General features: G+C 42.3%; 2 protein-coding genes across 7 annotated transcripts in view; both read left to right on the top strand.

Annotated features, from left to right (window-relative positions):
* Positions 1–11,983, top strand: part of LOC126540106 (ribosomal protein S6 kinase-related protein-like) — a 30,538-nt gene extending 18,555 nt beyond the window's left edge. The window contains exons 11-15 of one of the 2 annotated variants that reach the window (XM_050186901.2): positions 2,488–2,598; positions 4,332–4,433; positions 4,742–4,797; positions 5,562–5,607; positions 5,694–11,983. In XM_050186901.2, the coding sequence (XP_050042858.1) occupies positions 2,488–2,598; positions 4,332–4,433; positions 4,742–4,797; positions 5,562–5,607; positions 5,694–5,726 (348 nt within the window). In that variant the 3' untranslated portion in view covers positions 5,727–11,983. Of the gene's footprint in view, positions 1–2,487; positions 2,599–4,331; positions 4,434–4,741; positions 4,798–5,561 lie in introns of both variants that reach the window. The other variant, XM_055075293.1, reaches the window with a different exon arrangement.
* A 6,540-nt stretch (positions 11,984–18,523) lies between these two features.
* Vps13D (vacuolar protein sorting 13D) overlaps positions 18,524–24,613 on the top strand; it is a 172,267-nt gene continuing 166,177 nt past the window's right edge. For 4 of the 5 annotated variants that reach the window (XM_072287274.1, XM_055075303.2, XM_072287273.1 and 1 more), the window contains exons 1-5: positions 18,524–18,616; positions 19,054–19,158; positions 19,296–19,373; positions 19,491–19,603; positions 21,137–21,214. In XM_072287274.1, the coding sequence (XP_072143375.1) occupies positions 19,062–19,158; positions 19,296–19,373; positions 19,491–19,603; positions 21,137–21,214 (366 nt within the window). In that variant the 5' untranslated portion in view covers positions 18,524–18,616; positions 19,054–19,061. Of the gene's footprint in view, positions 18,617–18,706; positions 19,159–19,295; positions 19,374–19,490; positions 19,604–21,136; positions 21,215–24,613 lie in introns of those variants that run through there. The other variant, XM_055075299.2, reaches the window with a different exon arrangement.

The following is a 24,613-nucleotide window of genomic DNA, read 5'->3' as shown; positions in this document are numbered from 1 at the left end:
TACACATCAAGCAACCCTTCTTCGTGACTTACCATCGCACGCTTTCCATCACAGTTACAGCATATATGGGGCTCAGCCGCTATCTTATCACACTTGGACATTATATTGAACCTCACTGACGCCGCCAACTGTGAAAATTTGCCTGCAGTGTCCATATAATTGCTATTACAATAATAATTGTTATGTAATTTGTGGGAGATACGGGTTCTCCTCCGTACTCTTGGGACAAAGGAACGACAGTCACAAGGGCATTTATTGCACCTTTCATAAATCAATGCCTGCTAGCCGAGTTGCTATCCCCGAAACATGCCGATGGGCGCGCGACAAATCTAGAAGTCCGACTTACTACGACCGCATTGCGAGCGAATATGTTCGCCCCATGCTGGATCCCAACGCCTGGTCGTTCGCGTGTTCGGTCACGCCAACGGTCGTGCGTTCGAAGGCGGCCACGCGAGGCGGTCTCGCAGAAGCATGGTCGCAGCGCGCGTGGAACGTCCGGCGCTGTTCCCCGACCCGCCGGGAAAGAGGCAGCGCCTTGTCCCTCGGCGCCCGAGTAACCCCGCCGCGGTGCGACGGTCGCGCCATCTCTCGCACCGCGCTTGTACCACTCCGAGCGCCGCGGGCGCCAGGCCACGCGAGCCGTGCGGGAAAACAGCATATCAGGGGATGCGTGAGAGTCGCGCATCCCCACAAATTGAGGCGACACACGACTGTGAGGGTGCAGCTGCCATACATGCCTTTCTTGGGGTCGCTTAGTGGTATATTGACAAGTGTGTAAGGCACATTTTATTGCAATTAGGCAGTCCCGACATGGAAAAAAATGTTGAAAATGGGACAAGGAAGTTGTCACGAACGTGCAAGTTGCACAACACAGACACTGTTTAGTTTATACCTACGAGGACATTTAAAATAGTATAATTGTTTCTGTTCCATCTGGATTTGCACTGCTTAGTCGTGCTTCTGATCAACTACCAACTTGCTCAGCCAGTAATTTCATTTGTAGGGATATATATATTGTCGATATAGTACAGCCACCCAATTCTTTATTGACGTCGCGTAAGCACTGCATAGATAGTGCACCAGTGTCTTGTTTGGAATAGCCTAGAAGACCATATGCTGTGACTAGCGTGAGCTTATCCTTATACATCATTATTAATATGCGAGGATACAGCTCTCGTTTCATATTAATATAAAGAATTGGGCAGCTATGTGTATTCAACCTGTTTAGCGGATGAAACGCTATAACAGATAACACACTTAGCAGAGGAAATGAATAACGAAGCCAAGGACAGCTTGGGGGAGGGGAGGTGTTAACTCTTTATTGAAATGCAGAACTAACTGTGAATTATGATTAAGTTTGCACTTATCAGCTTACATCAATAAAATGGAATAGCAGGTTGAAGAAAAAATTATTGCATCTTAGTATAACAGATATTGAATACAATGTTTCAGGAAGTACTAACTTTTGCAGAGCTTTCTCTTCGCACCAGCGCAGTAAGCTACTGCTCCAAAGCGTTCTTTTCTTGCTTCAAACAGCATATATTACTGCTTCGTACTGCGCTTTTTTCCTGCTCCGAAAGCTGTGCCAAGAGACCAAATGCCACTTCCACCACTGAGTCGGTATATAAGGAGCGGCCTAGGTGATACAGCTAGTGAACATTGATCTTTTCTGCAATGCTGCTGCACTGGAGTGATTGGTGTGATCCGTGTGTTACGAGCTGCTTTGACAATGTGCCATCGTGGTGTCTCGTGGCATTGTACATAATCTGCAAATTGTTGTTTGTCATGGAAAACTCATTTGATTTTGGCTAACTGTGCACGTATGCAATTAATATGAAATAAGGGTTGGCAAAATGTTAGTGTGTGCTTATTCCACTGCACGGGAACTTACATAGCGACAAATTCAACAGGTTTCAGATGGATAGCCGGCAAGGCATCACAGATGAGAGGTAAAACTTGTTTCAGTAACTGTTAAATAGCTTTTGCTCCCTGTGAAATAAGTTTCTAGACAGTGCAGCAGACAGTTGGGCAAATTGATAACTTTTCTTAATAGCAGAAAGAGCACCAAACATAGAAATGTGAGGAAAAGGTTGGTCATGTATGATGTCTGAACTTTTAATGTTCCATTTCTGATACATTTTTTCATTCCAAACAGCATGTCTTGGGATTATCACTTACATGCAATACGATTTTCTTTTTCTGACAAGCATAAACCACCAAATGTGCAAGATTGGACAAGCTCATCTTTGTTCAAATGAACAGGATGCATTGCAGGCACGTTCAGATGTGGAACACAGTGTGAACAATATAGTATGTGGGGGCATTCTTCATATTTGGTACAAAGCTAACATGTTGTGATTGTAATTTAATAAGGCATGATAACCTTGAAGAAAAGTATTCTTTTCATTAACGTAAAAAGAATGCGTACCAGTTGTTGACTGTGTTTCTTCTTCCCTTTCCTTTTTTTCTTCTTTCCCCCCACTACAGTATCCAGTTGAAGGCACTGGGGACCACGTACAGATGAGGCATTTGGTGGCCAACACCAACTATGACCTCCCCGAAGGCTTCTCTGACCCAGCCCGCAAACTTGTTAGGAAGGTTGGTTCTATCTTTTCTCCACGTGCTCTCTACAAACTGTACTTGTCTGTTGTTAAGGCACGTTGTACAATGAAATTCTCACATCATTGCAGCACTAGTTCGAGCTTCATGCCACCTAGTGTTTGTGTCACTAATATGCATTATTCTCATAGCTTCTGTATTGCCAAAAAAGGTTATGTTCAGGCCATTGCTCAAACCACTGTAAGTTTTCTATACTTAAAAGCATTGCTTTTTGTGCTTTATGATGGGGTGTGTACACCAAAAGCAGATTTTTTTTCATAATTATTTTGCCAATGTCTGGTACGGTATGTGGCTTGCCCCTGTACTGCCAATGTGAGCTCGCTGCCCATTAAGTTACCTGTCTTAGTAGCTCAAAGACTTTCTGCTGCTGTGCACGAGGTTGAGAGTACGATACCCATTCAGTGGGGGTCTGTTCCAATATAATAACAGTGAAAAACGCACATGTACCATGCTTTGAGTGCATGCTAAAGAAATCCCAGGTGCTAAAAATTTATTTCTGTTCGCTTCACTATGCTATCTCGCACTGCCACTGTGCTGCTGTTGGAAACTGAACACCTTCAGTCAATCAATCACTGTTACTAAATAATGTGCCCTCGTATTGTTTAACCATGAGTTGAGTGGCACTTTAGTTGGTGGACACTCGTGTCCATGGGGCACTTTCAATGCACTTTCTGAACTAGTTTTTGGTATTGCTGTAAGCGATGTCGCACGAGTTCATATCCAGCAAGTGAGTGCGGCATCTGCATCCCTTGTGGCCTTTGGAAATCAAGGAGAGAAGTGCAGTCACAGAGAAACCTCCCTTGTGTGCTGCTGGCAGCCAAGCCTCTTCAGTGGATGCATGCATAGAAATGCAGAGGTTATTTTCAGTCTCCCAATAATCTCTAGCATGGTAGTGGCAGCAAAGGGGTGGCCGTGGATGCCATTTTTCATCGGAATGTGCACGATTTAGCGCATTACACGCTTTTACCGATGTGCCCCGGCAAACACCCAGGCACGGAACTTGTGCCTCACTTTCTTATGCCAGGTAGAGTGACAGTTGTAACCGACACAGTGGATATTTACATCAATGCACCATAAATCAACTAGTGCTGTGTCGTGTTTTCTGCTACCAAGAGCTTGCATGATGCTTACACGTCCAAAGTGGCAGATGGAGGAGAGCTGTGAAGTTTTGCTGAACTGGCCCCTGTGTGGAGTTAAACCAAAGAGCATGGCGCAGGTCGTACGTGCAAAAAATGCAGCCAGATCGAAGAGACCTTGTGTTAACACACATAACAGCTGCTAAGGTTGCTGGTATACTATTATGTGTGCAACAGGTGTGTAGCCAGGGGGGCAAAACGAGCACTTGCCTCCCCCCTCCCCCAAATATTCTGCATACCAAGATACCACCTACTTAATATAAATGAGCGAAACGCCATATTAACTTCAGTAAGTGCAAACAGCAAGCCGTAGTTACACACTAAAAAATGCGTAGTTCGCAGCATTGTTCTACAGTGCAGTCAGTGGATTCACTAGCAAAGGAAGCAGTGTTTCTATGTTTGGTTATGCATTTACACCCCTGCAGGCTGCATGTAATAGCATGCTCGGGAATTCTGTAAGAGAAAGAGTGAGAAAATCGAAATACTAGCAGCAGTTTTCAGATGTGGGGATGCCATGCAGTGTTCGTTCCTTTGAATGTGAAACCTCAAATTTTTGTATGTGTTCACTTCCTGAAGCTTTTGTGCAAGATCCCTCACAAGCGCCTCCAGTCACTTCACCAGCTCAAGTGGGAGCCATTCTTCCGGGAGCTCAACTTTGACGACGTTCTCCACAAAAAAGTAAGCAACTAGCCATTTTGTATTTTAATGGTGGTTCTAACTCTTGAATAACAGTTCCTTGCAACTGCAGGTTGGTAATATGTGGACCTGCACATGCTTTTGAAATTTTGTGTTTGCTAAGGGTGTTGGAATTTCATGCTTCTGTACACTTCACTGATTAGTACTTGAAAAAGTTTGCATGATTGAATTTTTTTGAATACTAGTAATTTTGTTTGAACTATGAAATAAATTGTTTGATGAGACACATGTTTGTTTGTTTGTGTTTGCATGCATGCATTTCACTAATTATTCTTTCACTTGTGTTGCAGATCTCTCCTAAAAAGTTGCTACAACAGCAGCTTGAAAGCTCAGGCAAAGTCACATCGTAAGTAGCATTCTGCATTAGTCCTCCCCCCCCTCTCTCTCTCTGCATGCATGTGTATATGTGGTTTGGGAGGAGGCAGGAGGTAAAATGGTGTGTGTGTGTGTGTGTGTGTGTGTGTGTGTGTGTGTGTGTGTGTGTGTGTGTGTGTGTGTATGGGTGAGTGGAAAGACAAGTTTCGGTGTTTAAGCTTTCATAGGCTGAGAAATCGTCTGCAGCATGTCAAAAGGTAAAACAAAGCGCGATGGAAAATGACACCCTTTGGAAGTTATTGCTTTGAGATCCTAAAGCATTTAAATCTTTATGATACACTACTATACTAATCCTTAAGGGATTTCGACGACCCCAGTTCTTCGTGAGCGATTGTAATTTTTTCTGGCTCGTGAGGAGCCGGCCTTGTCGTATTTTGCCACATTCCGAATGGTTTCTTGCATGCAGGAAATGTCAAACGGTGTTTTCTTTTTCTTTCACAACAAAGTTGGTGGTACGCATTCTCTCATCCTCTCTTTCTTTATGGAATTAGATTTTACACACTATTTCCAGTGACATTTCTGTGCTTTAAAGAAGTGAGTAAAGCATATCAAGTGAAAAAAATGACTTTGTGGTATAGTTCCCTTGAAAAAAATCAGTCCGAGGGATCGACAAAATTGTTTACTCATCCAGCATTGTTTGTCGGCATGTTTAGCAGCAATGCAATAATTGTGTCTATAATCTCTATACCTGTGGTGTAGTTTTTTTTTAATATTTTTAAAAAATTCTTTTTATAGAGCAAATGGTGTGCAGGCAGAATCTCAGGACAGCGCCAAAGTTGCTGTGAGTCCTAAGCACCTGTTTTTATTTAGTACATTTTATTGTATGGAATGACAAAAAAAAATAGTTTGGTCTGGTTTTGCTTTTAGTTTTCAGGCTTTTCATGCCTTATCAAGTCGTGATGGTCGCTACAGCAACAGCGCAAGTGGCATTGCATTCTACCGAGTCATCAAAAGCCTGAGCGAATCACTGCAAGCTCAAGTGAGTCACCGGAAGTTCTATGGTGGTGCCTTCATTGCCTTCACCGAACAGCGTGTCAAGCAAGATGGAAAGGGGGCCAGTAGACCGTGAGCTTGGCTCTTTGTATACTGGTTTGTCTTGCACTCACTCTGCCTGGTGAAAGGAAAACGTTTTTTGACACCTGTGTTCACACTGCCACATTGTTTGCAAAGCAAGAAGCTCTCGGCAAATGGTGTATCTGATTGCTGGAGTGCAAGCGACATACTGGTAGCACATCCAGACAATTTGAAAATATCAAGCTCAACGAGCCAGCTATAGCTGCATGAATTCAACTTGTCACAATTATTGCAGCTTGGTAAAACCCCTGTTGATCTGCCAAGAGCTTTTTAGCATTGTTGAGCTTTTGCTAATTGGAAGCGCCTTGTTCGTTTACTGAACCTTATTTTTCGCAGCTGCCAGCTTTCAGGGCATGCATATCGCAGATGGAGAGAGTGTGCAGTCAGTTGCTGAAAAAACTGGCTACCATTTTACTCTGCCGTGCTTCTCGTCCATATAGCCTGCACCAAATAAAAACAAATACGAGTACAAAAGGGGGGGGGAGATGGGGTGAGGGAGTTGTACATAAATTTTGCCTTCACGCGAGGTTCGTGACAACACACAACACAGTGTCGTGAAGCCGTGCTTAAAAGACAAAATAGTAATTGCGGTGAAGTTGCACTGAACCTCAGCAGGGAGTAGTACTGAAAGGCAATGACGACTGAATAAGTGAATATGCAAGACGGGATCAGTCTTGGAACTTTTCTTCGTGTCAGCAGTTTACTTTTTATTTCATAAATAGTTTAACATTGTGCATGAGATTGTTTACACGGATTACACACACTATTTTTTGTTTCCCCCTTTTTTTTGAAGGTTGTTGATTAGAAGCGGGTTTATATGGCAGCAGCAGTTCACCTGCATAAAGATTTTCTATGTGGCACGAGAAGTGGCCACACTTTCTGTCTACTAAGCCTCGAGCCTGGTCAGTTCACCTGTAAAGCAGTAGACGATGTGAACTCGAACAGGATCTGTTGGCATCTGCGTTGTAGGTTATCTGATGCCCAATTGCGTGGAAATGGTCTTTGTTGGGCCATCGCAGGAACCTGCATTAGCAGCATTAGTGCCTTGTGAAATAACAGAAGCTAGCAGCAGTGGTGCAAGCATGTCTCTAGATGCCCCTCTTTCTCTTTAGACAACATTTCTGTGGCATGTTAAGAAACATGACTTTGTGTTGCCAATCACCTGCTGTCTTCAACGCTTTTTTGTAACGAGAGGTAATGTTGCCCGTTCATGCATACATAGCCAGCTCATGTGTGGTGACCCGCTAACTGCTGACATGTCAAAGTAATTGTTTTCAGCTAACCTGTGGCGTGTGAAAGCTGTGGTTTTGTTTATTATTGACATGATCAGCATGTCAAACTGCCTGTCATGGCCCTATAACATGCTGGCTGTCATGGCCCTATAATATGATCTTTTCCGTGATGTTTTTTTTTTTTTATAACTGTAATTGATTTTTACGTGTGAATACTCCCAAGTTGCAGCTAAGTTAAGACACCATTTCACACGTAACGCAGCATTGTTGCATAATTTGGAAAGTATAGTAGCGTAGCTCATTGCCATGGCTTCTGAGACTGTAAGATCAAATGTACATTTATTATCCATAGGAAGGCCCTGCAGCAAATGTTGCCATGTTGCACAAAATTACATACATATTCATTCATAATAGCCTTTACATATAACCCTTTACATATATGTTTAATGCAGTCTTATCTTTCTTTTTTAACCAAAGATTAGTGAGCCATTGAAGCTACTTTATTATCTCTTAGCACTGAACTTCACTAGCATAACACTTGTTCACTATAGCGCAACATAGGCGAAGCAAGTTTTGTAGTTTTACGAATCTCAACCACCCTTGAAGTACTGTTTTAGTCTTAGGGGCAGCCCCTTATGTGTTTGGGCTTGAATGGTCTGAAAAGGAAGTGCTACTTTAAAAGTTGTGTTTATAAAGTAAGGCACTTGATGAAAGGAGGTAGAGGCTGCACTCTCTAAATTGCTCTACACTCGTGAACATTAACTTGGCATCAACATGAATCTCATATGGCTTCTCATGCATTCTCCACCAAGGTGGCACAAAAAGCATGGTGGCTGAATGGCTGTGGTCTTTATTGCTGCTAAGCATGTGGTCGTGGGTTCGATTTCGGCTTGTCATAGCCTTTTCTTCAGTGGGGGGGCAATATGCAAGAAAGTCTAATTACTCTGATTTTGGCTCATGTTAACCCCTTCTGTGCCATGAATTACCTAAGCTTGTCACTGTGTTCCCGATAAAAAACGGCAAACGACAAGCTCAGCTTATCAACAGTATGTTTCATTTTCTTGCAGTTTCTATTTTCTTATTGCCAATTTTTTGTTTTCTTGGATAGTGCTATTACGCTTCACTTTTGCAGTAATTGAGATTTTGTATAAGCTCTTAAAATATTGTCTGTTTTTTGTAAAGGATTCTGTGGTCAAACAGACTTCCCATTTATGGTCAGAATTAAAAAGAATAACGTGGCACGGAAGAGGCTAATAATAAAGCCCGGTTGGCCAGAATTCGGAGCCCTCCACTATGACGTCCCTCATAGCCAAACTGTCCATTTGAGATGTAAGACTCGCTATTATTATCAATAGTGGTGACAAGAAGCATCTTTGTAAGCTAGTATATTAGTTATGTATTCTGCAAGAGGAGAACCGCGATGTATTTTGATAGCGCAGCGCAGAAGTTACATGTCACATTAGGCAGCACTTGTGTCACAAAATGCAATAATCGCTCACCTGCATCATGCTCATTTTGTGTGTTTTGCACATCCGGTGTACAAACTGACTTGCGAGTTGTGTATTGTCAGTTGCAGCCACTGACAGCAGATGTTGGTGCTAATTGTTACAGGGTCCTTTAACTCATTGTAGAGCTTTGTGGTGTTGGCACACTGGCTCCTGCAAATAACTTGCTTGTGCAGATGAAATAGGTACACTATTTTACTACGAAGTACAACATACAATGCAATAGCGTTAAATTTATACTACCCTCCCCTCCCCCTCTTCTTTTTTTCCAAATAAATTTTATAGGTGCCCAATTAATTTGATGTAGCCAAGCGTCCCAAATGACCTATATGTCATGGGGGATCAATTGATCCCAACACTCTGCTGTGGCATTGTGCTTTGTTATAAATTGATATCTTATCAAAGATGTCGTGAGGCTTGTTGACCTGTTGTAGCAATTGAAACGTTTGAACTTGGCAGCCTATAAGGGTCACAGTATCCTTGTTCTTAGGGACCATGAAAATCTTGTGGGGGATTTGTAAACCCTGCACCATTTGATTAAAAAGAAAAAAGAAAACTGGCATTGGATTATTATGAATTTCTGAGATGCGAGCTCGCTGGCAATTTGCTTGTTGGTGTTCTAAGCCCTTGTTGCTAGTCGTGGTTAGCATTTAGACTCGTTTCAATAAAAAAAAAAGGCGAGCACTGACCACAAGAATTCCATAATCATCGTCATCATCCTTATCAGCCTAATTAAGTCCATTGCAGAATAAAAGCCTCTCCCTCTGCAATGTCCACTTACCTTTATCCTGCATTGGAAGATTGCTATGCTTTACATATTTATCTTGTCCCTCTTTAGTTGTCTCCCACCCTCGTCAGCATTCTTGTTAATCTGGCACTCATTCGCTTGTTCTAATGGACCTCCAGCTATCTGCTTCACGTTTAAACTCCAATGGGGGGACTTCAAAGCTAATCATCTGCCGTGGTAAACCAGCGGCTATGGAGTTGTGCTGCTCAAGTCTAGGTTACGAGTTCAATGATGGTCTGCACTTTGATGGCGGCAAAATGCAAAAACGCTTGTGTACTTAGATTTAGGTGCGCAACAAAATACCCCCAAGTGGTCAGAGTTAATGTAGAGTTCCCCACTACAATGTGCCTCATAATCAAATCATTGTTTTGGCACATAAAACTCAGTTAATTATTGTTTTTTTAAGGTGGCTCCTGGTAACCTTTGTAATCTGTGTTTGCCCCCCCCTTTTTTTGTCATGAAGCATCCCAGCCCAACTCAAGACATGTCATACACTGGATTTCTTGTGTAGCAGTTCGGTGTGAAAATACTTGCCAGTCTTGTGCAGCAAGGCTCTTAATGCCACGATTGCTTCATCTGTGAAATAGCCTTGAAAGCATTTTTGGATTTCATTTCAGCACCTTATGTCAGAGGGCAGCTAAGGAATCCTTAACACTTCAGCAGGCAGCATCAGCAGATCAACTGAAATGCAAGCTATAATGATGACAGTGAAGCAATTATTTTATTACTCAAAGTGCTATTATGCGCTGGACTCGCACAGCCTAGTTTTTGGTAGCAGTCAGTATTGACAATGATAGTAATGCCGTCCTACCAGTCCTAGTGGCTCCAGTGGTGTCTATCGTACTCGGCTGCAGGGTGCGAGGTCACTGGACCAATTCCTGGGTATGGCAACTGTGGTGTTTTAAGTGGGGGTGGATAGCAAAAAATACTTGTGTGCTCAGCTTTTGGTGCATGCAAGACACCTCAGCTGCTCAATGTTAGTCTGGAGCCCTCCACTATAGCCCCTGTGTGTTTTTTAGATGTTGAACCCCACCAATCAGCCAGTAAGTAATGGTGTTCTCTTCACACTCTGCTATAGGAAAGTACAGCAACAGGTACCGTGCAGTGTATGGCACTGTATAAGCAAGTTCAACAGATGCATCTTGCCTAGGTACAGAATAGCCATTATGTCATAATTTATTTACAGGTCTTGCAACTGCTGACAACAATGCTGAAACATGTAATTCATATGCTGTTTAGTAAAGGTACGTAGCAGTGTGTAAAATGAAATTGTGTGGTGCAAATGACCTGACGGACGCAGCTCTCTTGGCTCGTGCATGTCAATTTGCTTTCAACCCCAGCGGTCATTGGTAGACTGCGATGTAGGTATCACATATCAAATTAAAAGAGCTTACTAACTTGTGAAGTCTGTATAACTTTCTGTTTGAAGTCGCACATTGTATGGGGTAACGTAACAGTTCTTTTGCCTGATCCCTTTCCAGTTTTATCCACCGCTGCTCGAATAGCGGCTAGTTTTTTAATGATGACTTAAGCTGGGTAGTGCTCGAGGCAGTGATGCCATGTGGGAAGAAATTGAATTGGAATAGAACCATTGTATTGATCTGTCTTTTGAGTTGTTGATAAACTTTTAGTGCTTAGTTGGTCCAATTAAATTTTCGAGCAACCCAATGAGTGTGCGCAGCAGCATGTATCTTGCTTAAAACCTAGCCTGTTCTTTTTAAATGGACCTTGTATGCTATCCTGCTGCTGGCTGTTATCCAAGATAAGCTGCACATTTATTGTAGTCTGTGTGGAGCACAGGATCCAGTGAGGCTAGAGTAGCTCATCAGCATGCACAGCGTATTTATTGTTTATTTGCACTATCTGTGCACCGAGTCAGATGTGCACCTACATGTGTTTGATACAACTGCATGCCATTGAACAGGCTTTGGCATGTTGTTTAATCTTGCAGCGGAATCTCAGTATTTCTTCACAATTGTCTTCATTGCTCAGGTGTTTCTGGTCTATGCAAACATTTTAAGCAGCATGCTCAAAGTATGCCCCCTTTTTTTTTCTTGTGATAAGCAGTTATGACATATAAAGATGTATTTCTGTTTTTGACAAAGATGACTTATAGAATTCTCATGACTTGCTCAATGTCCTACTCTCAAATGCCATTTGAGTTGATGTACAACCATTGCCCATTTAAACACAGTTGAGATTTAGTTTCAAAACGTTCAATAATACCGAATGTAGTGGTGAAAATGGCTTAAATAGTGTGTGTTGTGAACTTTTGGATGATGTTATTCAGCAGATTTATGTTTTAACATGTGCTCCTATAGCAGATGAACAATATATATGTATACACGTGTATTGTTTCTTGTTATTTTTTGCACGTGCCTTGAAACCTAATGCTGTTATTTTGTTCTTTTGTGTGTGCCTGTCACAATTAGGCACTGCACGTAGACTACCCTTGCGCTCATGACCATGTACCGAGTGATTCCTTGTTATACACTGTTGCCTATACCTGTGTTCACGGTGCTATTTTTGCAGTGTTGAATAAAAGTCACTTCAAAGTGAGCTCATTGTCTGCTTATTCATTGGGATGTTGTGTGCATGGCATTTGTCCATGATATCTTGTACCTGGAGATTGCAGCTGAAAAACAGCTGTAGTCAGCTGCCAATGGTGTTCATGGAAACTTGTGAAACCTAAATGTCGTAACATGCTAGCAGCTCGGTAGAGGTCTGAACATTTAAATTGTTGAATGTTGTAAATGTGTGGTGTTATAAGCTGCACAGCTACTTGATTCATGTGAAGATATACTGATACTTAGAGTGGATTAATGCAAGATTATGGGCACATTGATGGGAATGCTCAGAGTTGTGCATCTGCCAAAATAATTATTGCATCACGTGACAAGAGTCGAACTGTGGATGAATTGTGCATAGCAGCTTTGCCAGCTTTTGAGCCGAGCGCATGAAACTGTTCCCAGCTACATTTAAATTTTGTTTGCTTTTTCTGTGAGAAGGACTGAATAAAAACTTCGAGGGATGCATTTAGAAATTTTAGGTTTAATAATTCCAAAACAAGCGACTTCAGCAGCATTGAGCTAAAGATATTTAATGCCCAATATACGATGGTGGAAGAAGGCTTATATGTTGTATGCCAACGTCTCTAGCTGTCAAGCATGTATTTTGCGTAGCAGGATGTCCAAAGCTGTTTCCAGTCAAGTTGAACAAAGGGAAGCAACTTGCTGTTGGAGCAGTCATGAGAACGAAAATAGCTAGTGAAATTAATTTTTCCTTTTTTTATGTGTGTGATTTTGACGGTGTGGATATCGAAAGGTTGAGTGCACAGTTGATGGTGTAGGCATAATTCTTAGTTTCCAAGTACGTGCCAAAATTCTCCAGTTCCCGTACATGTGTCCGACGTCGGAACACATCTACTTAGGAGCACCCGAGCTAAAGCTTCCTCCTATCTAAATGCATGTAAAAGGAGAATTCGTTTTTCTCAACGACCACTGCACCAAATTTGACGAGGTTTGTTGCATTTAAAAGAAAAACTACAAATTTAGTGACTGTTGGTTTCGAATTTTTTATTTAAATTGTCACTTTTTTTATTAAAAATTGGCAAAACTCAGACATTTTCAGAAAACAAAATTATCAAGTTTACAACTCTGGTAACTCAGCAAGGAAAAATATCACAATTCCGTGAATTGCATCTAGCAGTACTTCTAAAGTGGACAAAATTGATATGTTACACATGAGTCCGAAAACATTTAGTAATATATGGAAATACAGCCTTTTCAGAACCCCTTGTACACAATGTAAAAAATTCACATGAGATATAAATGGGCATATCGAGTTTGTCCGATTTGAATGATCTAACGGATGCCATTTACAGAACCGCGATGTCTGTTCTTGTTGCAGAGCTATTAATTTATAAACTTCGCGCGTATGTTTCTTTTGAACATGCAAATTCTTTAAAATTCCTTTAAGAAAATTCGGGCCCTAAATAAAAATTCCGCTTCCAACAATCACTAGAATTTAACTTTCCCTCTCAAATGCTACAAATTTTATTAAAGTCAGTCCAGGGGTTATCTCGGAAAAACGTTTTTCCGTTTTGCATGTATTTCAATAGGCCGCGTCTGAGTTGGGCCCAAGCTAAAGCTTCCTCTTAAATGAAATCCTGGGTGCAGAACCATCGGAATATAATTTTTGAGTGGAGTAGATGCAAAACAATTCATTATGTAGTGAAAGATATCAAAGGGTGTAGCGTTGTATGATTTTGTATAGAAAGCTATCACCCCATTATGGCGTAGAACTCTAAATGCTACAGTAGTAGTAGTAGCAGCAGCAGTAATGTCTTATGTGGCAGTGTTAATGTTACCACTTTGTGGGACTAGCCAAGAATTGTATAGCATAAATAATTTGGGAGTTTAGATGTAAAAGAAAAAACAACTTGAGTTTAAGTATGTATCAAAAGAAAAAAAAATATTTGGAAAGTATAGAATAAAGAAACATGAATGCATAAATGAAAGAATAGTAATAAAAAAAAATCATATTGGAGTAAAACAGTAAAAAATACAATACAGTCTGAATTTGGCATTAAAATTGATTTTGGCAGCAGGATTCTTCTTTCCCACGTTACAAAAACTAAAATTTGTGTTCAGAATAAAATTCAACATTATCTTGTTACCTGTAATTGTTGCTATTAATGGATTATTTGCATTCCTTATTCAGTAAATTGATCTCACTGTAGTGAAGAACTGACAGCAAACACTGATGGAATACATGAGTAACTTCGTTTTTTTTTTTTTTTCAATTTTATATGTACCGTATTTTCGCGATTCTAAGCACCCCCCCTCGATTTTCGCGAAAAAGTTAGGACAAAAGTTTGCACGCGAATCTAAGCACCCCGCTATTTGTTAGGAAGAGCGCGTAGCCAAGGCCACCAAACGCGCTTGCTCACTCTTAAATCATTGCTCGGCGGACCTGCAGGCACACGGTCAATGCTTCTGTTGGACGCATTTTGCGGCCATCTGGCCCCGGAGGTAAAGACAAAGCTTCGGAACATCAATAGCGACGTGGTTGTGATTCCGGGTGGCATGACGCCAGTGCTGCAACCCCTCGACGTTTCAGTCAAAAAGCCCTTCAAAGCTGATCTCCGACAGGAGTACGAAGAGTGGGTGCGAAACCCTGACTGGAAGAAGACGCCGACAGGAAAGCTGCAGAAAGCGTCCCCATCAACCATCGCAAAGTGGTTGTCAGATGCGTGGAATAGGGTCCAAGTGGACGTTGTGGTCAAATCATTTAAGAAGTGCTCGATCACAAACAACTTCGGCGGAACGGAAGACGACTTGCTGTGGGATACCAAGAGCAACGGTTCAAGCGGTGCGACGAACTCGAGTGGCAGTGATAGTGACTGAGCATTCTACACAAGCAGTGGGTTCACTGTCTGCACCGATTTTTCTTTTGAATGTTTGCAAAATAAAATGTTATTTCTCACACCCATCTCGTTGTGATGTCGCAGCGAGAAGAGGGGGGGAGTCCTTCTAGGTTTTTCTAATTTAAGCACCCCCCCTCACTTTGGGCATTGCAATCGTGAAAAAAAGGGGGTGCTTAGACTCGAGTAAATACGGCAGATTGTTTCGGTCGTCAAGTTAGGTGTTGCAGTGCTGCAGTGCGCACATGTATGTGAGCTTGGAATTCAGTTTATTAAAGTTCACACCGAATGGCCCTCAGTCCCCAGCAGCTGTGGAGCACCCGACCAAGGTGGCGGTCAGACCTGCAACGCAGCAGAGAGTGCTAAGTATCTCTGGACCCGGACAGGCCACCACTGGAACCTGGCAATGTTCAGCACACGAACCCTCCCGAGCGAAGCTAGCTTAGCAGGACTGTTTGAGGAACTGTCAGGCATTGTTTGGGATATTATTGGCCTTGGTGAGGTTAGAACTGGTGAGGCTTACACAATGCTGACAGATGGCGACGTCCTCTGCTACAGAGCACTCCCAGATAGGCAATATGGAGTAGGATTCCTAATCCATAAGGCTATAGCAGGCAACATTGATGAATTCTACAGCATTAATGAGAGGGTAGCAGTAGTTGTAATAAATAGGAGGTATAGATTAAAGATACTTCAAGCCTACGCTCCAACATTCAGTCACGATGATGATGAAGTAGATCAGCTTTATGAAGATGTTGAATTAGCGATGAGAAAAGTGTAAACTTGGTATACTGTAGTAATGGGCGACTTCACTGTAAAAGTGGGGGAAAGGCAGGCTGGGGAACAAGCAATTGGCAACTATGGCATTGATTCTAGGAATTCTGGAGGAGAGATGTTGATAGAATTTGCAGAAAGAAATAAGCTTCGAATAATGAATACCTTTTTCAGGAAGCGCAGCAACCGAAAGTGGACATGGAAAAGCCCTAATGGTGAAACAAGAAATGAAATTGATTTCATACTTTCTGCCGATCCCAGCATAGTGCAGGATGTAGAAGTGATAGGTAGGGTAAAGTGCAGTGATCATAGATTAGCGAGGGCTAGGATTCACCTCAATTTGAAGAGAGAAAGAGTAAAATTCATCAAGAAGAAACGGGCCAACCTAGAGGCAGCAAGGGTAAGAGACAAAGTCTGGCTGGTACTTGCTAACAAATATGCAGCCTTAGAACAGAGAGATGAAGATGACATAGAGGTAATGAATAAAACCGTAACTGGACTGGTTTCAGAAGCAGCAACTGAAGTGGGAGGTAAGGCACCAAGGCAACCAGTAGGTAAGCTCTCCCAAGTAACGAAGAGCTTAATAAAGTAAGTGTCCAACTCGAGAGATCAGATAGAATTTGCGGAACTGTCAGAACTGATTAGCAAGGAGAGAAAGCAAGGGATATTCGAAATTATAACATGAGAAAGGCTGAGGAAGCAGTAAAACATGGATGCAGCATGAAATCGGTGAAAAGCAAACTTGGCATAGGATAAGCCAAGATGCATGCACTGAAAGATAAGCAGGGTAATATTGTTGGCAATTTCGAGGATATAGTAAAAGCAGCGGAAGAAATCTATGCTGACCTGTAGATTACCCAGTGCAGCCACACTACCTCCATTCGTGATAGTAACGAACAGGTTAAAGAGGTAATGTGCTCACGCAACATCCCAGAGGCCTGCTCTACCCTCATTACCAGGCGACAAACATCACCTTCCGACTCGCTAGTTTGAGGTTGCCGTAGGAAACATGTATAACTAGCGATGAAGTTGGAAGGGCCTTGCAAGACGTAAACCGGGGAAAAGCGGCAGGAGAAGATTGAATAACAGTCGACTTAATCAAAGATGGAGAAGATATGCTTGAAAAGCTTGCGGCCCTTTATATGAACTGTCTTGCGACTTCAAGTGTTCCTGAGAACTGGAAGAATGCCAACATTATACTAATCCGCAAAAATGTAGACGTTAAAGAATTGAAAACTTATAGCCCCATTAGCTTACTTTCACTATTGTATAAAGTATTCACCATATAATTTCCAATAGAATAAGGGCAATGCTTGACTTCACTCAACCAAGAGAACAGGCTGGCTTCAGGTAGGGATACTCTCCAATGGATCACATCCATGTCATCATTCAGGTAATCGAGAAAGCTGCAGAGTACAATCAACCTCTCTATATGGCTTTCATATTTATGAAAAGGCATTTAATTCAGTAGAGATACCAGCAGACACAGAGGCATTATGTAATCAAAGAGTACAGGAGACATGTGAATATCTTAGAAAATGTCTACGATTCCACAGCTACCTTGATTCTTCACAAGTATAAAGATACCTATAAAGAAAGGGGTCAGGCAAGAAGACACAATTTCTCCAATGCTATTCCCTGCATGCTTGGAAGAAATATTCAACCTATTAAACTAGAAAGGCTTAGGAGTGAAAAATCAATGGCGAATATCGTGGCAACTTTCGGGTTGCAGATGACATTGTCATGTTCTGCAACACTGGGGACAAATTGCAACAAATAATTGAGGACCTTAACAGAGAAAGTGTAAGAGTGGAGTTGATTCATATACAGGAGAGAAAAATAATGTTCAATAACCTGGCAAGGGAACAAGAGTTCAGGATCGCCAGTCAGCCTCTAGAATCTGTGAAGGAGTATGTTTACGTAGGTTAATTACTCACAGGGGACCCTGATCATGAGAAGGAAATTTACAGAAGAATAAAAATGGGTTAGAGTGCATATGGCAGACATTGCCAGCTTCTGACTGGAACCTTAGCATTATCATTGAAAAGGAAGGTGTACAATCAATGCATTCTACCGGTGCTAATTACATATGGGGCAGAAGCTTGGAGGTTGACCAAGAAGCTTGAGAACAAGGACCACACAAAAAGCAATGGAACGAAGAATGTTAGGCGTAACGTTAAGAGACAGGAAGAGAGAAGCGTGGATCAGGGAGCAAACGGGGATAGCTGATATTCTCATTGACATTAATAAAAGAAAAAAAATGGAGCTGGGCAGACCATGTAATGCGTAGGCTAGGTAACCGGTGGACCATTAGAGTTACAGAACGGGTGCCAAGAGTAGGGAAGCGCAGCCAAGGACGGCAGAAAACTAGGCAGGAAGATGAAATTAGGAAATTCGCATGCGCAAGTTGGAATCAGTTGGCGCAGGGCGGGGGTATCTGTGAGGGGTATTTGGAGATCGCATAGGATGATGATGATGATGACTTTAACGACGTGACTTGGACGTCATGAGGTCCACGTTCGCAGTTGGACGATTGCTGTGATGTCACGAGCCTGAGTGATTCATAGAGAAACATACCTATGTATGTGTTTCTCTATGATAGAATCGCATCCGGATTCGTCCAAAAAGCGTCATGCGGCGAGCAGACATTAGAAGGCACATGCCCCATCGTCTGATGAATGTGTGACTGCTTTTATTTTTCCCCTAGGTGGTAAGAACACGTTCAGAAATTGCGACATGCCTTTTAATTTTTGAGTTATGCGAGGACGCGGTTACCTGGTGTTCACAACCAATTGAATTTTCCCGCGCAATATCAGTTTCGTTTTCGGCAGCTCACGTTGCCCACGTTTTATGAGTAGATGTCGCCTCTGTCGATTTGTTATCATTTCGAAGGAGTTAGAGAAAAGTTGCGTTCTCCGCTTGGTGCATTGCTTGGAGTACTCATGCTGTCTTGTAGTTAGTAAATATGCGAAGAGCGAACGCAGGATCTTGAGGTAAATAATAGGTATTCCAGTCTACTCGGCCACCATTGGCCTCTGCGTGACGACCGTAATGAATGAAACAAACAGGAAAGTTATCTCCTTGCCGTGCTGCTCTCACATGGCTTTACGGGACCAAGGAAAATGTGTGCTTGTGTCCTTGCAATATCGGGCTGAGGCGAAGCGTCTAAATTTTATATTAGATTAGTCGAGCTGCTGTGGTGCCGCGTACAGTGCGATTCGTTTCATGTGCGAAAGCGGGTGAGAAATCGTGAGCCGAAATTGCGTGTTACTCGGAAAGGTGTGTCACTTTGATCGGTCGGTCTACACATGCTCCCGCTTGCCATGCGTGCTGGCGGTCACTCAGCGTTGCAGCACTTCCAAGCTGATTATAACGCTTTGTGAAGTGTTTCGTGAGTCACCGTGTTTCCTGCTGTTCTTCCTCCACGCAGCCGCGAGCATGTTGGAAGGTCTAGCGGCATGGGTCCTCAACACCTATGTTGGAGGTTACGTCGAGAACCTCAACACGCACCAATTGTCAATTGGGTTGCTTAGAGGTGAGCTGCCGAAACCTCTCTTGGTCGTACTACATAATTCATTTTTATATTAAACCGCTCGCCGGATGACGTTTCCGGCTTGTGTGCTTCTGCCACAAATCTCGTCTCGAAATTATATTTCGCACATCGCTTTGCAGGCCAAGTTGAATTGGAAAACCTTCCACTCAAGAAAGATGCATTTCGACACCTGCTGCTGCCGCTAGAAATTAAAGCGGGTAAATATTAGCATTATGTTTGAGTTGTCGTTTACCAAACCGTACCTACTAGAGGTTTCTCAAGAATTTTGTCATGTCACATGTTGCAATTGCCGCTTCTTCGTCTCTCGGAAACAGGTTTTATCGGAAAACTGAGCCTGAAAATCCCAGTGACCAGGCTGCGCAGTGAACCGTGGCTGATCACCATTGAACAACTGTACATAGTTATTGGACCAGTCTCTCTTGACGATGTAAGTTCTGTGTGCTAGTGTTGCACCTTTTGCATTACTGCAGAGGATACACATTGCTTGCTGGGAAGGTCTATCTTGTCTGTGACTGTATATGTCAAGTTGCTTGAGCACTACATCGACAAAATACAGAACAGGATTTCGTTTGTTCGTATTTAATTTCTAAATGAGCAAAATGTACAGAGCACTTTTATTATGCATTGATCAGTGAATTATACATACTGTGGTTTTTGTGTGTGGAGAACATGCTTGGTAAAGCATTTTGTGAATGCGGCTGCCTACATGTGCCCATTGCTATGTAGTTATTGCATAATCTCAAATGCTTATTCGGATTGTGAAAAGTTGATCAAGGCACATTTTGGTATTGGCAGAATGTAAAAATGCATGGGTACTGGGAATTTCATAAGCATTACCCCTTTCCACACTGAAACAAATGATGAAAAGTGCATAACATTTTCCAGAGGTTTCGGAAGCATGCCATCATGGTTACTATATATTTGCCATTGCCTATATTGGTGCACATCCCCAGTCATGACTACACTCAACAGCAGTAGAAAGGGTTAAATAGCTCCACATGATTGTAATCTTCAGCGTATTGCTGCAATGTTTCTGTAATGCAAGTGTAGATTTCGACGTATCGGCCATTATCAATCATCTAAATGTCAATCAGGCAATTATAGGCACAGCATTCATTCATTGCAGCAAACTTGTTTGAAAAGTTCCTCTTCGTGCTACGCAGTATAGGATGTGGTTGCAGTACATTCCTATGTGTGTTAGCAATAATTGTAAAAAATCTCCTTGTGTCTACATGAGACATAAGAGGATTTAACAGGATGACGGAGAGGAATCGACATCTCCTGCTGATCTGTACCCCACTTTTTTCTTTTTTCTTTCTTATGCATGACAAGTAATACCATTTTCTTTGTTACATATTTTTGATGTCGTTTTTGTGTCATTAAATTTTGTCCAACCTTGAGCACCATTCACCCGTATTCATCATAACGTTTATTAATTGCACGAACATGATATTTTTGAACTAACTTATTGTAGCTTACTTTCACATATGTCAGATGTGTTGTAACGAGTATGGGATGCGACTATTATCTGATCTTTATAAGAATACTGTAATGTAAGACATCCTTGGCTTCCCATGCACATCTGTAATCACTTAAAAATGTATATGCCTCATGTAATGTAAAAATATATTCAGTAGATGATAGAATACTATGTAAATTCTATATCCAAATTAAAAAAAATATCTTAATTCATTCAGTTGCCAAAAATCGGACAATTGATGTGGTGACAGTAAATAAACAAAAAGTTAAGTTCCCTCCGACCTTTCCTAGACTGACTTGAGATCTTTTTGACAGTCATGAGCATTAATTTTCTATATTATGTAGTGATGATGACCTTTTAATGGCAGCAGTGCTTGGTTGACCTGTTCTGTTTAAACATTTTACTTTGTGAGACATTGCCATGTTGAATTGTCAGAGATGCTCAGAGCTGGTATATTTTTTTTTGTGTGTATGTGTGCAGTATGATGAAGTGCGTGAAGATCAAGTGTTGCAAAATGCCAAAATTGCCAAACTGGATGCCATGGAAGCCAAGTGGAAGGTAGGCAGAAACTGCATGCATTCTTGTGCATTACTCTCCAGCTTGTTAATTTTGCCTGTCACGTGTTGTTGCACTGCATTGCTTTCTTTATTTATTTTTAACATCCACCTAGTATCGATCAACCGATGAGTCAGGCCATATCTATATAATTTTGTACCTCCTGCCTGCAATCTGTACAGTGGCATTTATTGAAGAGGTAGCATAAGCTTTGTTATTTATCTGTTAGTTTTTTTTTCTTCTACTTTGATAATCTGCAGTAACAGCTGATTGGGCTTATCTTCAGCATGCGTGTGCGCTTCATAATCTGGCCCGTGCTATTGCGGGAATGAGGTGTCATGTACCTTTCATTGTGTTATAATACATATATCTCTGGTGACACTAATGGAAGCTTTATCTAGTACAGTGATTACTCCTCATTCCAGCTTCCGCCGTTTATATTTGGGTCTGCTGTCATAAAAGCTTTAGAAGCTGGAGCTCTTTTATACTGCAGTAGCATATATGCTTTGATGCATGTTAAAGATCTTGATGGCATTAAAAAAAAAACATACATATGCTCTAGCTTAATCACTGAAGTTATTAAATTTTCTCTGAACAGGACTTATTAAAAAAATCAAAGTAAGCAGAAATTACATTTTCATTGTTACCTTAACTTTGGCAGCCTCTCTCACTTTCGATACATTTTCATACCATAAGCATTTTATATCAATAAATGACAACACAGTCGTAAAGGAGTTATGGCGGGTAGTGCCTACTAATTGCGAAAAAAAAAAAAAGTAAAAAGCACACACAAAATTCTGGGTGGACACATTTCTGGAAGACCGAATAGATGTAATGGAGCCGTACCAGTTGGGCCATAAGATGTGGCCAAATTGGAGTGCGTATGACAATCATAGGATTTGTGTCCTTGTTGATCTTTGTGGATGATGTGACAGTAAGGCATTGCTCATTGAAACACACCAAAAGGCAGTGTGGATATGCAGGGCAAATCATAGCACGAGAAAAATGACTAAGAAAGCGAGAGGGTGGCCTCGTGTAGCATTCCTTGTTTTGTTTCGTGCATGCATCATGTTAAAGTTTGACTGGGGCTTTTGTCTTCAGTCCAGAATGAAAATGTGCTGAAGTTACAACAATGTCAGCTTATCGAAGTATCATTCATTATGCGCACGTCATTACCACTGTTCTGGCAGCTTTCCAATTCCTGGCACACACTTGTCACGATGTTGGCACTATCGTGTCGGCATCTTGTGTACTGTCAAATATTTGTACATTGATGAACCACAGCCAGAAAAATTCATGTGCTATGAAGCTATGTGCTACTTGTTTATACTTAGGGTAAATAAATGAAATGAATAAAAGTGTGCATCAGGAGGAGTGCATTGCATCAGACTTAGTTGTGAAAAAGAGTACAATAAAATGCTACTGACATGATATTTCAAACTTTCGGTTTGCTCGGTTGCCTCATATGCTGCTACTTGTGAGCGCCTGTGTGGCAGCATAGTGGACGGCCGAACGAGACAATGTCACTGTCAAAACGTTACAATATCCTTCTCCCACGTAACCACATACCATGTCATGATGTCACAACACCGTAGATACGAAAGCAAAACTTGCTGTTGAAAAGCTAATATTTTAAATTATTTAAGGTGGTGCAAAGCATAACAGTATTTTTTCTGGGGCTTAGAGGTACTAGATCTGCATTATAAAAAAGAAAGTGAGGCGAAAATAACTTGTCCGTATCCCTTTAAAGGGGCCCTGAACCACTTTTTATTGAAGTCGAGAAATGCATTTGAAGTTAAAATAGACTATTTCAGAAATATCTTGCGGCAAAATATACTTCAATGCGCTCATCAGAAGTGGAGTTATTGGTATTCAAAGGTAGCCTATAATCCCACTTGTGGTGCTCCCGCACATTCTTCAATGCCTTACACTGCGAAGGCTACAACGGAGCAAGGCGTGCCCACAACGCTCCACCTACTGAACATCACTGTGGCGCGCAGTTCAAATTTGATTTTGAATGTTCTCGTAGACGCCACACTTTCCTATTTTGGTGCCTACGACACGTTAAACGCAGTTGTTTTCAGAAAGCCGCAGTGCATTCAGCAAATGGACTCGTTGCAGCATTCCACGGTGGCCGCGGTATCTACTCTAAATAAGAGACTGCACCTACATGCAACTGTAGATTTTATGCACAGCAATTGCTTTGTGCATGACAGGGCTTCAGTGCGTGCTCATGCTCATATGCATGGTCCGCACCGTGCTATGTGGTGTGGGCCAGCTTTGTTCTGCACCCGCTTCACCGGTGAATAGCAGCCACATCCAACTTGTGTATATTAACCCTTTCGCTGTCGGACGTTTCTGGCCGTGACGCACCCCCAGTGTCGGCTTGGTTTCAGGGAACGAGCATAACATGGAATGAACATAGCAATTTATTTTTGATTATGATTGGTATACAAATGACATAGTCAATGCAATATGCACATTTCAGTGTTCTGCAGCTGTTGTTAGTAAACATCATCATCATCATCAGCCTGACTATAAAATCTGTTCAACATCCGAATCTGACGATGCGGAACCCTCTTCGTCTCAAGCGACTTCGTCCGAGTCCGAATCTGAGCTCGGCTCGTATTCTGAATCGGAATTCAGCCACCGCTCCCATGAGCAGACGAAGGTCCCGCGCGCCGAGCGATCCGAAAGTAACCGCGCGCAGGGAGGATGCGCTTTCAGTCGCCCGCGCAACGGAGAGAAATGGGACGTTGCGTGATCAAGAAGACAGAGAGAGATGGAAAAAGGCTAAACAAAGTTCGAAGGGCTTTACGTTTACTGCTGCAAGTCGGAAGCGAGGGTGCGGCGAGAGAGCGAAAGCAGCAATCGAGTCACCCTTTTTGGAGAGGCAACGGCACGTGCGCCTGAACTTGACGCGCCGTAGCAGGCACACCAACAGAAGAAAAATAAAAACCTTCAAACCAGTGGAGATTACAGAACAACCCTTGAACCCATAACCACGCGCGCGCGACGCATGATCCAGCGAACGCGGAGCCACCGCGCCACTCAGCAAAGAGAAAGTGGGGAGTGGCAGTCGCACCGTACTCTTCAATACATGGGTTAACACAGGTCGGAGCGAATATACGAACTTGTAGAAAGAGTCAACAGATGGCGTGGCCAATCCAGGAGCGCCTGTTTTTGCGCTCAGGCGCGAAATTTTGAACGCACGATAGAGAACGTACCGGTACGTCAGTGACACCGTGGGGGGGAAGCGCGATGACGTACGGGTACGTCAGTGACAGCGAAAGGGTTAAAGTGCTACCAATAAGTCTGCTAAGGCATCTAACCAGGAGCGGCCACGAGGCCGCGCACCCTGGCAAGCGTGCGTGTGGTCTGACCTTAAGTTTTGAGTGGTTT

Source organism: Dermacentor andersoni, chromosome 3, assembly GCF_023375885.2.
Source record: "Dermacentor andersoni chromosome 3, qqDerAnde1_hic_scaffold, whole genome shotgun sequence".
Lineage (NCBI taxonomy): Eukaryota > Metazoa > Arthropoda > Arachnida > Ixodida > Ixodidae > Dermacentor > Dermacentor andersoni.
This window is presented reverse-complemented; position numbering and strand designations above follow the sequence as displayed.